The sequence below is a fragment of the Scyliorhinus torazame genome, chromosome 24 (genome assembly GCF_047496885.1).
Source record: "Scyliorhinus torazame isolate Kashiwa2021f chromosome 24, sScyTor2.1, whole genome shotgun sequence".
Taxonomy (NCBI): domain Eukaryota; kingdom Metazoa; phylum Chordata; class Chondrichthyes; order Carcharhiniformes; family Scyliorhinidae; genus Scyliorhinus; species Scyliorhinus torazame.
In genome coordinates, this window is record NC_092730.1 from 3,340,078 (window position 1) to 3,354,208 (window position 14,131).

Here is a 14,131-nt window from a genome sequence, read left to right on the forward strand (position 1 = left end):
CTATCTCTGTAACCTCCTCCAGCCCCTACATCCCTCCCTATCTCTGTCACCTCCTCCAGTCCCTACACCCCCTCCCTATCTCTGTAACCTCCTCCAGCCCCTACACCCCTCCCTATCTCTGTAACCTCCTCCAGCCCCTACAACCCCCCTAATTCTGTAACCCCCTCCAGTCCCTACACCCCTCCCTATCTCTGTAACCTCCTCCAGTCCCTACACTCCTCCCTATCTCTGTAACCTCCTCCAGTCCCTACACCCCCTCCCTATCTCTGTAACCTCCTCCAGTCCCTACAACCCTCCCTATCTCTGTAACCTCCTCCAGTCCCTACACCCCTCCCTATCTCTGTAACCTCCTCCAGTCCCTACACCCCTCCCTATCTCTGTAACCTCCTCCAGTCCCTACACCCCTCCCTATCTCTGTAACCTCCTCCAGCCCCTGTAACCCTCCCTATCTCTGTAACCTCCTCCAGCCCCTACACCCATCCCTATCTCTGTAACCTCCTCCAGCCCCTACAACCCTCCCTATCTCTGTAACCTCCTCCAGCCCCTACAACCCTCCCTATCTCTGTAACCTCCTCCAGTCCCTACACCCCTCCCTATCTCTGTAACCTCCTCCAGTCCCTACACCCCTCCCTATCTCTGTAACCTCCTCCAGCCCCTACCTATCCCCGTAACCTCCTCCAGCCCCCTACACCCCTCCCTATCTCTGTAACCTCCTCCAGTCCCTACACCCCTCCCTATCTCTGTAACCTCCTCCAGTCCCTACACCCCTCCCTATCTCTGTAACCTCCTCCAGTCCCTACACCCCTCCCTATCTCTGTAACCTCCTCCAGCCCCTATAACCCTCCCTATCTCTGTAACCTCCTCCAGTCCCTACACCCCTCCTTATCTCTGTAACCTCCTCCAGCCCCTACACCCCTCCCTATCTCTAACCTCCTCCAGCCCCTACACCCCTCCCTACCTCTGTAACCTCCACCAGTCCCTACACCCCTCCCTATCTCTGTAACCTCCTCCAGCCCCTACAACCCTCCCTATCTCTGTAACCTCCTCCAGTCCCTACACCCCTCCCTATCTCTGTAACCTCCTCCAGTCCCTACACCCCTCCCTATCTCTGTAACCTCCTCCAGCCCCTACACCCCTCCCTATCTCTGTAACCTCCTCCAGCCCCTACACCCCTCCCTACCTCTGTAACCTCCACCAGTCCCTACACCCCTCCCTATCTCTGTAACCTCCTCCAGCCCCTACATCCCTCCCTATCTCTGTAACCTCCTCCAGCCCCTACACCCCTCCCTATCTCTGTAACCTCCTCCAGCCCCTACACCCCTCCCTACCTCTGTAACCTCCCCCAGCCCCTACACCCCTCCCTATCTCTGTAACCTCCTCCAGTCCCTACACCCCTCCCTATCTCTGTAACCTCCTCCAGCCCCTACATCCCTCCCTATCTCTGTAACCTCCTCCAGTCCCTACACCCCCTCCCTATCTCTGTAACCTCCTCCAGCCCCTACACCCCTCCCTATCTCTGTAACCTCCTCCAGCCCCTACAACCCCCCTAATTCTGTAACCCCCTCCAGTCCCTACACCCCTCCCTATCTCTGTAACCTCCTCCAGTCCCTACACCCCTCCCTATCTCTGTAACCTCCTCCAGTCCCTACACCCCCTCCCTATCTCTGTAACCTCCTCCAGTCCCTACAACCCTCCCTATCTCTGTAACCTCCTCCAGTCCCTACACCCCTCCCTATCTCTGTAACCTCCTCCAGTCCCTACACCCCTCCCTATCTCTGTAACCTCCTCCAGTCCCTACACCCCTCCCTATCTCTGTAACCTCCTCCAGCCCCTGTAACCCTCCCTATCTCTGTAACCTCCTCCAGCCCCTACACCCATCCCTATCTCTGTAACCTCCTCCAGCCCCTACATCCCTCCCTATCTCTGTAACCTCCTCCAGTCCCTACACCCCTCCCTATCTCTGTAACCTCCTCCAGTCCCTACACCCCTCCCTATCTCTGTAACCTCCTCCAGTCCCTACACCCCTCCCTATCTCTGTAACCTCCTCCAGCCCCTATAACCCTCCCTATCTCTGTAACCTCCTCCAGTCCCTACACCCCTCCCTATCTCTGTAACCTCCACCAGTCCCTACACCCCTCCCTATCTCTGTAACCTCCTCCAGCCCCTCCAACCCTCCCTATCTCTGTAACCTCCTCCAGCCCCTATAACCCTCCCTATCTCTGTAACCTCCTCCAGTCCCTACACCCCTCCCTATCTCTGTAACCTCCTCCAGCCCCTACAACCCTCCCTATCTCTGTAACCTCCTCCAGTCCCTACACCCCTCCCTATCTCTGTAACCTCCTCCAGTCCCTACACCCCTCCCTATCTCTGTAACCTCCTCCAGCCCCTACACCCCTCCCTATCCCCGTAACCTCCTCCAGCCCCCTACACCCCTCCCTATCTCTGTAACCTCCTCCAGTCCCTACACCCCTCCCTATCTCTGTAACCTCCTCCAGCCCCTATAACCCTCCCTATCTCTGTAACCTCCTCCAGTCCCTACACCCCTCCCTATCTCTGTAACCTCCTCCAGCCCCTACACCCCTCCCTATCTCTGTAACCTCCTCCAGCCCCTACACCCCTCCCTACCTCTGTAACCTCCACCAGTCCCTACACCCCTCCCTATCTCTGTAACCTCCTCCAGCCCCTACAACCCTCCCTATCTCTGTAACCTCCTCCAGTCCCTACACCCCTCCCTATCTCTGTAACCTCCTCCAGTCCCTACACCCCTCCCTATCTCTGTAACCTCCTCCAGCCCCTACACCCCTCCCTATCTCTGTAACCTCCTCCAGCCCCTACACCCCTCCCTACCTCTGTAACCTCCACCAGTCCCTACACCCCTCCCTATCTCTGTAACCTCCTCCAGCCCCTACATCCCTCCCTATCTCTGTAACCTCCTCCAGCCCCTGCACCCCTCCCTATCTCTGTAACCTCCTCCAGCCCCTATAACCCTCCCTATCTCTGTAACCTCCTCCAGTCCCTACACCCCTCCCTATCTCTGTAACCTCCTCCAGCCCCTACACCCCTCCCTATCTCTGTAACCTCCTCCAGCCCCTACACCCCTCCCTACCTCTGTAACCTCCACCAGTCCCTACACCCCTCCCTATCTCTGTAACCTCCTCCAGCCCCTACAACCCTCCCTATCTCTGTAACCTCCTCCAGTCCCTACACCCCTCCCTATCTCTGTAACCTCCTCCAGTCCCTACACCCCTCCCTATCTCTGTAACCTCCTCCAGCCCCTACACCCCTCCCTATCTCTGTAACCTCCTCCAGCCCCTACACCCCTCCCTACCTCTGTAACCTCCACCAGTCCCTACACCCCTCCCTATCTCTGTAACCTCCTCCAGCCCCTACATCCCTCCCTATCTCTGTAACCTCCTCCAGCCCCTGCACCCCTCCCTATCTCTGTAACCTCCTCAAGCCCCTACACCCCTCCCTACCTCTGTAACCTCCTCCAGCCCCTACACCCCTCCCTATCTCTGTAACCTCCTCCAGTCCCTACACCCCTCCCTATCTCTGTAACCTCCTCCAGCCCCTACAACCCTCCCTATCTCTGTAACCTCCTCCAGCCCCTACACCCCTCCCTATCTCTGTAACCTCCTCCAGCCCCTACATCCCTCCCTATCTCTGTAACCTCCTCCAGCCCCGACACCCCTCCCTATCTCTGTAACCTCCTCCAGCCCCGACAACCCTCCCTATCTCTGTAACCTCCTCCAGCCCCGACAACCCTCCCTATCTCTGTAACCTCCTCCAGCCCCGACAACCCTCCCTATCTCTGTAACCTCCTCCAGCCCCTACAACCCTCCCTATCTCTGTAACCTCCTCCAGCCCCTACAACACTCCCTATCTCTGTAACCTCCTCCAGCCCCTATAACCCTCCCTCTCTCTGTAACCTCCTCCAGCCCCTACAACCCTCCCTATCTCTGTAACCTCCTCCAGCCCCTACAACCCTCCCTATCTCTGTAACCTCCTCCAGCCCCTACAACCCTCCCTATCTCTGTAACCTCCTCCAGTCCCTACACCCCTCCCTATCTCTGTAACCTCCTCCAGTCCCTACACCCCTCCCTATCTCTGTAACCTCCTCCAGCCCCTACCTATCCCCGTAACCTCCTCCAGCCCCCTACACCCCTCCCTATCTCTGTAACCTCCTCCAGTCCCTACACCCCTCCCTATCTCTGTAACCTCCTCCAGTCCCTACACCCCTCCCTATCTCTGTAACCTCCTCCAGTCCCTACACCCCTCCCTATCTCTGTAACCTCCTCCAGCCCCTATAACCCTCCCTATCTCTGTAACCTCCTCCAGTCCCTACACCCCTCCTTATCTCTGTAACCTCCTCCAGCCCCTACACCCCTCCCTATCTCTAACCTCCTCCAGCCCCTACACCCCTCCCTACCTCTGTAACCTCCACCAGTCCCTACACCCCTCCCTATCTCTGTAACCTCCTCCAGCCCCTACAATCCTCCCTATCTCTGTAACCTCCTCCAGTCCCTACACCCCTCCCTATCTCTGTAACCTCCTCCAGTCCCTACACCCCTCCCTATCTCTGTAACCTCCTCCAGCCCCTACACCCCTCCCTATCTCTGTAACCTCCTCCAGCCCCTACACCCCTCCCTACCTCTGTAACCTCCACCAGTCCCTACACCCCTCCCTATCTCTGTAACCTCCTCCAGCCCCTACATCCCTCCCTATCTCTGTAACCTCCTCCAGCCCCTACACCCCTCCCTATCTCTGTAACCTCCTCCAGCCCCTACACCCCTCCCTACCTCTGTAACCTCCCCCAGCCCCTACACCCCTCCCTATCTCTGTAACCTCCTCCAGTCCCTACACCCCTCCCTATCTCTGTAACCTCCTCCAGCCCCTACATCCCTCCCTATCTCTGTAACCTCCTCCAGTCCCTACACCCCCTCCCTATCTCTGTAACCTCCTCCAGCCCCTACACCCCTCCCTATCTCTGTAACCTCCTCCAGCCCCTACAACCCCCCTAATTCTGTAACCCCCTCCAGTCCCTACACCCCTCCCTATCTCTGTAACCTCCTCCAGTCCCTACACCCCTCCCTATCTCTGTAACCTCCTCCAGTCCCTACACCCCCTCCCTATCTCTGTAACCTCCTCCAGTCCCTACAACCCTCCCTATCTCTGTAACCTCCTCCAGTCCCTACACCCCTCCCTATCTCTGTAACCTCCTCCAGTCCCTACACCCCTCCCTATCTCTGTAACCTCCTCCAGTCCCTACACCCCTCCCTATCTCTGTAACCTCCTCCAGCCCCTGTAACCCTCCCTATCTCTGTAACCTCCTCCAGCCCCTACACCCATCCCTATCTCTGTAACCTCCTCCAGCCCCTACATCCCTCCCTATCTCTGTAACCTCCTCCAGTCCCTACACCCCTCCCTATCTCTGTAACCTCCTCCAGTCCCTACACCCCTCCCTATCTCTGTAACCTCCTCCAGTCCCTACACCCCTCCCTATCTCTGTAACCTCCTCCAGCCCCTATAACCCTCCCTATCTCTGTAACCTCCTCCAGTCCCTACACCCCTCCCTATCTCTGTAACCTCCACCAGTCCCTACACCCCTCCCTATCTCTGTAACCTCCTCCAGCCCCTCCAACCCTCCCTATCTCTGTAACCTCCTCCAGCCCCTATAACCCTCCCTATCTCTGTAACCTCCTCCAGTCCCTACACCCCTCCCTAGCTCTGTAACCTCCTCCAGCCCCTACAACCCTCCCTATCTCTGTAACCTCCTCCAGTCCCTACACCCCTCCCTATCTCTGTAACCTCCTCCAGTCCCTACACCCCTCCCTATCTCTGTAACCTCCTCCAGCCCCTACACCCCTCCCTATCCCCGTAACCTCCTCCAGCCCCCTACACCCCTCCCTATCTCTGTAACCTCCTCCAGTCCCTACACCCCTCCCTATCTCTGTAACCTCCTCCAGTCCCTACACCCCTCCCTATCTCTGTAACCTCCTCCAGCCCCTATAACCCTCCCTATCTCTGTAACCTCCTCCAGTCCCTACACCCCTCCCTATCTCTGTAACCTCCTCCAGCCCCTACACCCCTCCCTATCTCTGTAACCTCCTCCAGCCCCTACACCCCTCCCTACCTCTGTAACCTCCACCAGTCCCTACACCCCTCCCTATCTCTGTAACCTCCTCCAGCCCCTACAACCCTCCCTATCTCTGTAACCTCCTCCAGTCCCTACACCCCTCCCTATCTCTGTAACCTCCTCCAGTCCCTACACCCCTCCCTATCTCTGTAACCTCCTCCAGCCCCTACACCCCTCCCTATCTCTGTAACCTCCTCCAGCCCCTACACCCCTCCCTACCTCTGTAACCTCCACCAGTCCCTACACCCCTCCCTATCTCTGTAACCTCCTCCAGCCCCTACATCCCTCCCTATCTCTGTAACCTCCTCCAGCCCCTGCACCCCTCCCTATCTCTGTAACCTCCTCCAGCCCCTATAACCCTCCCTATCTCTGTAACCTCCTCCAGTCCCTACACCCCTCCCTATCTCTGTAACCTCCTCCAGCCCCTACACCCCTCCCTATCTCTGTAACCTCCTCCAGCCCCTACACCCCTCCCTACCTCTGTAACCTCCACCAGTCCCTACACCCCTCCCTATCTCTGTAACCTCCTCCAGCCCCTACAACCCTCCCTATCTCTGTAACCTCCTCCAGTCCCTACACCCCTCCCTATCTCTGTAACCTCCTCCAGTCCCTACACCCCTCCCTATCTCTGTAACCTCCTCCAGCCCCTACACCCCTCCCTATCTCTGTAACCTCCTCCAGCCCCTACACCCCTCCCTACCTCTGTAACCTCCACCAGTCCCTACACCCCTCCCTATCTCTGTAACCTCCTCCAGCCCCTACATCCCTCCCTATCTCTGTAACCTCCTCCAGCCCCTGCACCCCTCCCTATCTCTGTAACCTCCTCAAGCCCCTACACCCCTCCCTACCTCTGTAACCTCCTCCAGCCCCTACACCCCTCCCTATCTCTGTAACCTCCTCCAGTCCCTACACCCCTCCCTATCTCTGTAACCTCCTCCAGCCCCTACAACCCTCCCTATCTCTGTAACCTCCTCCAGCCCCTACACCCCTCCCTATCTCTGTAACCTCCTCCAGCCCCTACATCCCTCCCTATCTCTGTAACCTCCTCCAGCCCCGACACCCCTCCCTATCTCTGTAACCTCCTCCAGCCCCGACAACCCTCCCTATCTCTGTAACCTCCTCCAGCCCCGACAACCCTCCCTATCTCTGTAACCTCCTCCAGCCCCGACAACCCTCCCTATCTCTGTAACCTCCTCCAGCCCCTACAACCCTCCCTATCTCTGTAACCTCCTCCAGCCCCTACAACACTCCCTATCTCTGTAACCTCCTCCAGCCCCTATAACCCTCCCTCTCTCTGTAACCTCCTCCAGCCCCTACAACCCTCCCTATCTCTGTAACCTCCTCCAGCCCCTACAACCCTCCCTATCTCTGTAACCTCCTCCAGCCCCTACAACCCTCACTATCTCTGTAACCTCCTCCAGCCCCTACATCCTCCCTATCTCTGTAACCTCCTCCAGCCCCTACAACCCTCCCTATCTCTGTAACCTCCTCCAGCCCCTACAACCCTCCCTATCTCTGTAACCTCCCTCAGCCCCTACCACCCTCCCTATCTCTGTAACCTCCTCCAGCCCCTACATCCTCCCTATCTCTGTAACCTCTTCCAGCCCCTCATCCCTCCCTATCTCTGTAACCTCCTCCAGTCCCCTACACCCCTCCCTATCTCTGTAACCTCCTCCAGCCCCTACATCCTCCCTATCTCTGTAACCTCCTCCAGCCCCGACAACCCTCCCTATCTCTGTAACCTCTTCCTGCCCCTCATCCCTCCCTATCTCTGTAACCTCCTCCAGCCCCTACACCCTCCCTATCTCTGTAACCTCCTCCAGCCCCTACAACCCTCCCTATCTCTGTAACCTCCTCCAGTCCCTACAACGCTCCCTATCTCTGTAACCTCCTCCAGCCCCTACAACCCTCCATATCTCTGTAACCTCCTCCAGCCCCTCCCTATCTCTGTAACCCCCTCCAGTCCCTACAACGCTCCCTATCTCTGTTACCTCCTCCAGCCCCTACACCCTCCCTATCTCTGTAACCTCCTCCAGCCCCTACACCCTCCCTATCTCTGTAACCTCCTCCAGCCCCTACAAACCTCCCTATCTCTGTAACCTCCTCCAGCCCCCACAACCCTCCCTATCTCTGTAACCTCCTCCAGCCCCTACACCCCTCCCTATCTCTGTAACCTCCTCCAGCCCCTACACCCTCCCTATCTCTGTAACCTCCTCCAGTCCCTACACCCTCCCTATCTCTGTAACCTCCTCCAGCCCCTACAACCCTCCCTATCTCTGTAACCTCCTCCAGCCCCTACAACCCTCCCTATCTCTGTAAACTCCTCCAGTCCCTACACCCCTCCCTATCTCTGTAACCTCCGCCAACCCCTACACCCCTCCTATCTCTGTAACCTCCTCCAGTCCCTACACCCCTCCCTATCTCTGTAACCTCCTCCAGCCCCTACACCCTCCCTATCTCTGTAACCTCCTCCAGCCCCGACAACCTTCCCTATCTCTGTAACCTCCTCCAGTCCCTACACCCTCCCTGTCTCTGTAACCTCCTCCAGCCCCTACACCCTCCCTATCTCTGTAACCTCCTCCAGCCCCTACACCCTCGCTATCTCTGTAACCTCCTCCAGTCCCCTCACCCTCCCTATCTCTGTAACCTCCTCCAGTCCCTACACCCTCTCCCTGTCTCTGTAACCTCCTCCAGCCCCTACAACCCTCCCTATCTCTGGAACCTCCTCCAGTCCCTACACCCCTCCCTATCTCTGTAACCTCCTCCAGTCCCTACACCCTCCCTATCTCTGTAACCTCCTCCAGCCCCGACACCCCCTCCCTATCTCTACAACCTCCTCCAGCCCCTACACCCCCTCCCAATCTCTGTAACCTCCTCCAGCCCCTACACCCCTCCCTATCTCTGTAACCTCCTCCAGCCCCTACACCCCTCCCTATCTCTGTAACCTCCTCCAGTCCCTACACCCCTCCCTATCTCTGTAACCTCCTCCAGTCCCTACACCCCTCCCTATCTCTGTAACCTCCTCCAGCCCGTACACCCCTCCCTATCTCTGTTACCTCCTCCAGCCCCTACAACCCTCCCTATCTCTGTAACCTCCTCCAGCCCCTACACCCCTCCCTATCTCTGTAACCTCCTCCAGCCCCTACAACCCTCCCTATCTCTGTAACCTCCTCCAGTCCCCTACAACCCTCCCTATCTCTGTAACCTCCTCCAGCCCCTACACCCCTCCCTATCTCTGTAACCTCCTCCAGTCCCTACACCCCTCCCTATCTCTGTAACCTCCTCCAGCCCCTACAACCCTCCCTATCTCTGTAACCTCCTCCAGTCCCCTACACCCCCTCCCTATCTCTGTAACCTCCCCAAACCCCTACAACCCTCCCTATCTCTGTAACCTCCTCCAGCCCCTACACCCCCTCCCTATCTCTGTAACCTCCTCCAGCCCCGACAACCCTCCCTATCTCTGTAACCTCCTCCAGCCCCTACACCCCTCCCTATCTCTGTAACCTCCTCCAGCCCCTACAACCCTCCCTATCTCTGTAACCTCCTCCAGCCCCTACACCCCTCCCTATCTCTGTAACCTCCTCCAGCCCCTACAACCCTCCGAGATCTCTGTAACCTCCTCCAGCCCCGACACCCCTCCCTATCTCTGTAACCTCCTCCAGCCCCGACACCCCTCCCTGTCTCTGTAACCTCCTCCAGCCCCTACACCCTCCCTATCTCTGTAACCTCCTCCAGCCCCTACACCCCTCCCTATCTCTGTAACCTCCTCCAGCCCCTACACCCCTCCCTATCTCTGTAACCTCCTCCAGTCCCTACAACCCTCCCTATCTCTGTAACCTCCTCCAGCCCCCTACACCCCTCCCTATCTCTGTAACCTCCTCCAGCCCCTATAACCCTCCCTATCTCTGTAACCTCCTCCAGCCCCTACACCCCTCCCTATCTCTGTAACCTCCTCCAGCCCCTACACCCTCCCTATCTCTGTAACCTCCTCCAGTCCCTACACCCCCTCCCTATCTCTGTAACCTCCTCCAGCACCTACACCCCTCCCTATCTGTGTAACCTCCTCCAGTCCCTACCCCCCTCCCTATCTCTGTAACCTCCTCCAGCCCCTACACCCCCTCCCTATCTCTGTAACCTCCTCCAGCACCTACACCCCTCCCTATCTCTGTAACCTCCTCCAGCCCCTACAACCCTCCCAATCTCTGTAACCCCCTCCAGCCCCTACACCCCTCCCTATCTCTGTAACCTCCTCCAGCCCCTACACCCTCCCTATCTCTGTAACCTCCTCCAGCCCCCTACACCCCTCCCTATCTCTGTAACCTCCTCCTGCCCCCTACACCCCTCCCTATCTCTGTAACCTCCTCCAGCCTCTACAACCCTACCTATCTCTGTAACCTCCTCCAGCCCCCTACACCGCTCCCTATCTCTGTAACCTCCTCCTGCCCCCTACACCCCTCCCTATCTCTGTAACCTCCTCCACCCCCCTACACCCCTCCCTATCTCTGTAACCGCCTCCTGCCCCCTACACCCCTCCCTATCTCTGTAACCTCCTCCAGCCTCTACAACCCTACCTATCTCTGTAACCTCCTCCAGCCCCCTACACCCTTCCCTATCTCTGTAACCTCCTCCTGCCCCCTACACCCCTCCTTATCTCTGTAACCTCCTCCAGCCTCTACAACCCTACCTATCTCTGTAACCTCCTCCAGCACCTACAACAGTATCATGTTTAATTGATTCACTTCCTGGGAATTGTCATTGCTGTTTTAAAGGCTGTTTTGCAATATGATTTGTTGTCAGGGGTGATGAGGACAGTGTGGATGGTATTAGAGGGACAGTCACTGTTTGGATATAATGTTGATGTGGAGATGCCGGCGTTGGACTGGGGTGGGCGCTGTAAGAAGTCTTACTGCACCAGGTTAAATGAAAAAAAATGAAATGAAAATCGCTTATTGTCACAAGTCGGCTTCAAATGAAGTTACTGTGAAAAGCCCCTAGTCGCCACATTCCGGCGCCTGTTCGGGGAGGCTGTTACGGGAATTGAACCGTGCTGCTGGCCTGCCTTGGTCTGCTTTCAAAGCCAGCGATTTAGCGCTGTGCTAAACGAGCCCCTAAAGTCCAACAAGTTTGTTTCGAATCACTAGCTTTCAAAGAACAAAGAACAAAGAAATGTACAGCACAGGAACAGGCCCTTCGGCCCTCCAAGCCCGTGCCGACCATGCTGCCCGACTAAACTACAATCTTCTACACTTCCTGGGTCCGTATCCCTCTATTCCCATCCTATTCATGTATTTGTCAAGATGACCCTTAAATGTCACTATCGTCCCTGCTTCCACCACCTCCTCCGGTAGCGAGTTCCAGGCACCCACTACCCTCTGTGTAAAAAACTTGCCTCGTACATCTCCTCTAAACCTTGCCCCTCTCACCTTAAACCTATGCCCCCTAGTAATTGACCCCTCTACCCTGGAGAAAAGCCTCTGACTATCCACTCTGTCTATGCCCCTCATAATTTTGTAGACCTCTATCAGGTCTCCCCTCAACCTCCTTCGTTCCAGTGAGAACAAACCGAGTTTATTCAACCGCTCCTCATAGCTAATGCCCTCCATACCAGGCAACATTCTGGTAAATCTCTTCTGCACCCTCTCTAAAGCCTCCACATCCTTCTGGTAGTGTGGCGACCAGAATTGAACACTATACTCCAAGTGTGGCCTAACTAAGGTTCTATACAGCTGCAACATGACTTGCCAATTCTTATACTCAATGCCCCGGCCAATGAAGGCAAGCATGCCATATGCCTTCTTGACTACCTTCTCCACCCGTGTTGCCCCTTTCAATGACCTGTGGACCTGTAATCCTAGATCTCTCTGACTTTCAATACTCTTGAGGGTTCTACCATTCACCGTATATTCCCTACCTGCATTAAACATTCCAAAATGCATTACCTTAATGCACTGCTCCTTCCTCAGGTGAATGGAGAGGTGGGTTCCAGATCCATATATATATATATATATATATAATCGACAAATATATAGCATCTTTGAATTTGTCTGTATAAATGTTTCTGGAAACTACCTCTTCATTCACCCAAGGAAGGAGCAGCGCTCCGAAAGCTAGTGATTCGAAACAAACCTGTTGGACTTTAACCTGGTGTTGTGAGACTTCTTCTGGATGTAATGTTGGCCAAGGAGCGGAAAGCAGAGATAAACATCCCCTTTTTAGACCGGAGGCAGGTGCAGAGTGTTACCCCCTCGGGGATCAGGAACACCGCATTATCAATTTATATTCAAAACATGCGCTTGGGTGTTCAGGGAATAATTTCAAAGTTTACAGATGACACCGGACTCCGAAATGGTAAGGTCACGGGGATCGCCACAGGAAAAGATGGAGTGGTTATTGGGGAACAGCAAGGACAGTTGGTAGCTTATTCAGAGATAGCACAGGGATGTGGACTGAATGGCCTCTTCCTGCGACGGGAGATTCTTTGATTCTAAATGAAAATTGTTGTTTCAGATGATTTACTGGAGAATCTGGAGAAGCAAAGCGCCTGGGATAGATTCTACCGCAGGAACACCGCCCGGCCCTTCAAACACTTTGACTGGTTCCTTGGCTATTCCACACTCCACGGGATCTTGGGTCAGCTGCTGGAGGCTGTGGATAGTGAGGGGCCACGACGGCTGCTAGACCTCGGCTGTGGCACGTCGGAGCTGGGCCCCCGGCTGTACTGCCAGTGCCCGTTCCCCCTCCATGTCGACTGCGTGGATTTTTCACCCGTCGCCCTGGCTCTGATGCGGGCCCAGTTTTCATCCCTCCCTCCACCTGGGAACCCAGCTTCCAGACTGCGTTTCCTGCTGGCTGATGCTACCCACCTTGCGGACTTCCAGCAAGGGACGTTCGACCTCGTCCTGGACAAGGGAACAATGGACGCCTTGCTCCGGGCGAACGGTAAGTGCGGCACAGGGTGAGGTAGCCACGCCGTGACATTGGAATCCTGGTCCTCCCATTCCCGCACAACCGCACCCCACCCCACCAGGGCACCGCCGAGTACTCACTGACCCTGGCTTTTCCTTCTCTGCAGATGGGGGCCTGGCTGCGACTCGGGCACTGGCAGCATCACTGCGCGTGCTCCGTGCGGGCGGCTTCATATTGCAGGTGTCGGATGAGGATCCGGATACGAGGATTCTGTGGCTGCAGAGACTGCGGACGGTCAGCGTAACTGTGCTCGAACTGGATACGGACTCGCGCATGGGCTACTTTGCATACATTATCAAACCGGCATAGCCACTGAGTAAGTGTTGCTGTGCCTCACTGGAGTGGGAGTACTCGAATCGTTCGCCTTTCCAGCTGCCGACCCTTGGACTGGGGGCTGGAGTTATTCAGCTGGTGTTTCTCTTCCTGGTTGTCGCTTGCCAACCCGCCCCTACACAGGGTTGTAGGTGTCTGTGGACAAACAGTGTGGCAGACGGGAAAGTCCACTGTCTGAACTGTAACTTTCCAGCCCCCCAGACCCGCGTTAACGTGGAAAGGAAGTTACGGAGAGAATTATTCCAGGGAAACCTGTAAAATTAGTCTGGAATTTCCTTTGAATAAAAGCTGTATTATTTGCAATGAACTTGTTCGATGTTGTAAGTTTGTGGATTCTCCCCCTGCATCGTGACAGTAAGATCGCAAGAAACTGCAGAGTGTGGTGAGCTCAGCCCAACGCATCACACAAGCTTGCCACCCTCCCATTGATTCTGTCTCCACCTCCCGCTGCCTCAGGAAGGCAGACAGCAGTGTCAGAGACCCCTCCCACCCAGGCATTGCCTTCCAGACCCTTCCAGCAGGCAGAAGTCTGAAGACTCACACATCCAGACATAGGAACAGCTCTTCCCCACAGCTACAAGACTCCTCAACAACTCTCCCTCGGACTGGTCTGTTCCCTGTGAGAACACTATTCACGACGCCCTATGCTGCTCTTGTTTGGCCCCTTGTTCCGCACTGTAATCAGCCACTGTTTGT

General features: G+C 56.1%; 1 protein-coding gene across 2 annotated transcripts in view; it reads left to right on the top strand.

The window, feature by feature from the left end:
* cskmt (citrate synthase lysine methyltransferase) overlaps positions 1-13,742 on the top strand; it is a 66,134-nt gene extending 52,392 nt beyond the window's left edge. For both annotated transcript variants that reach the window (XM_072489557.1, XM_072489558.1), the window contains exons 2-3: positions 12,644-13,075; positions 13,209-13,742. In XM_072489557.1, the coding sequence (XP_072345658.1) occupies positions 12,644-13,075; positions 13,209-13,411 (635 nt within the window). In that variant the 3' untranslated portion in view covers positions 13,412-13,742. The remainder of the gene's footprint in view (positions 1-12,643; positions 13,076-13,208) is intronic.
* Positions 13,743-14,131: the final 389 nt, after the last annotated feature.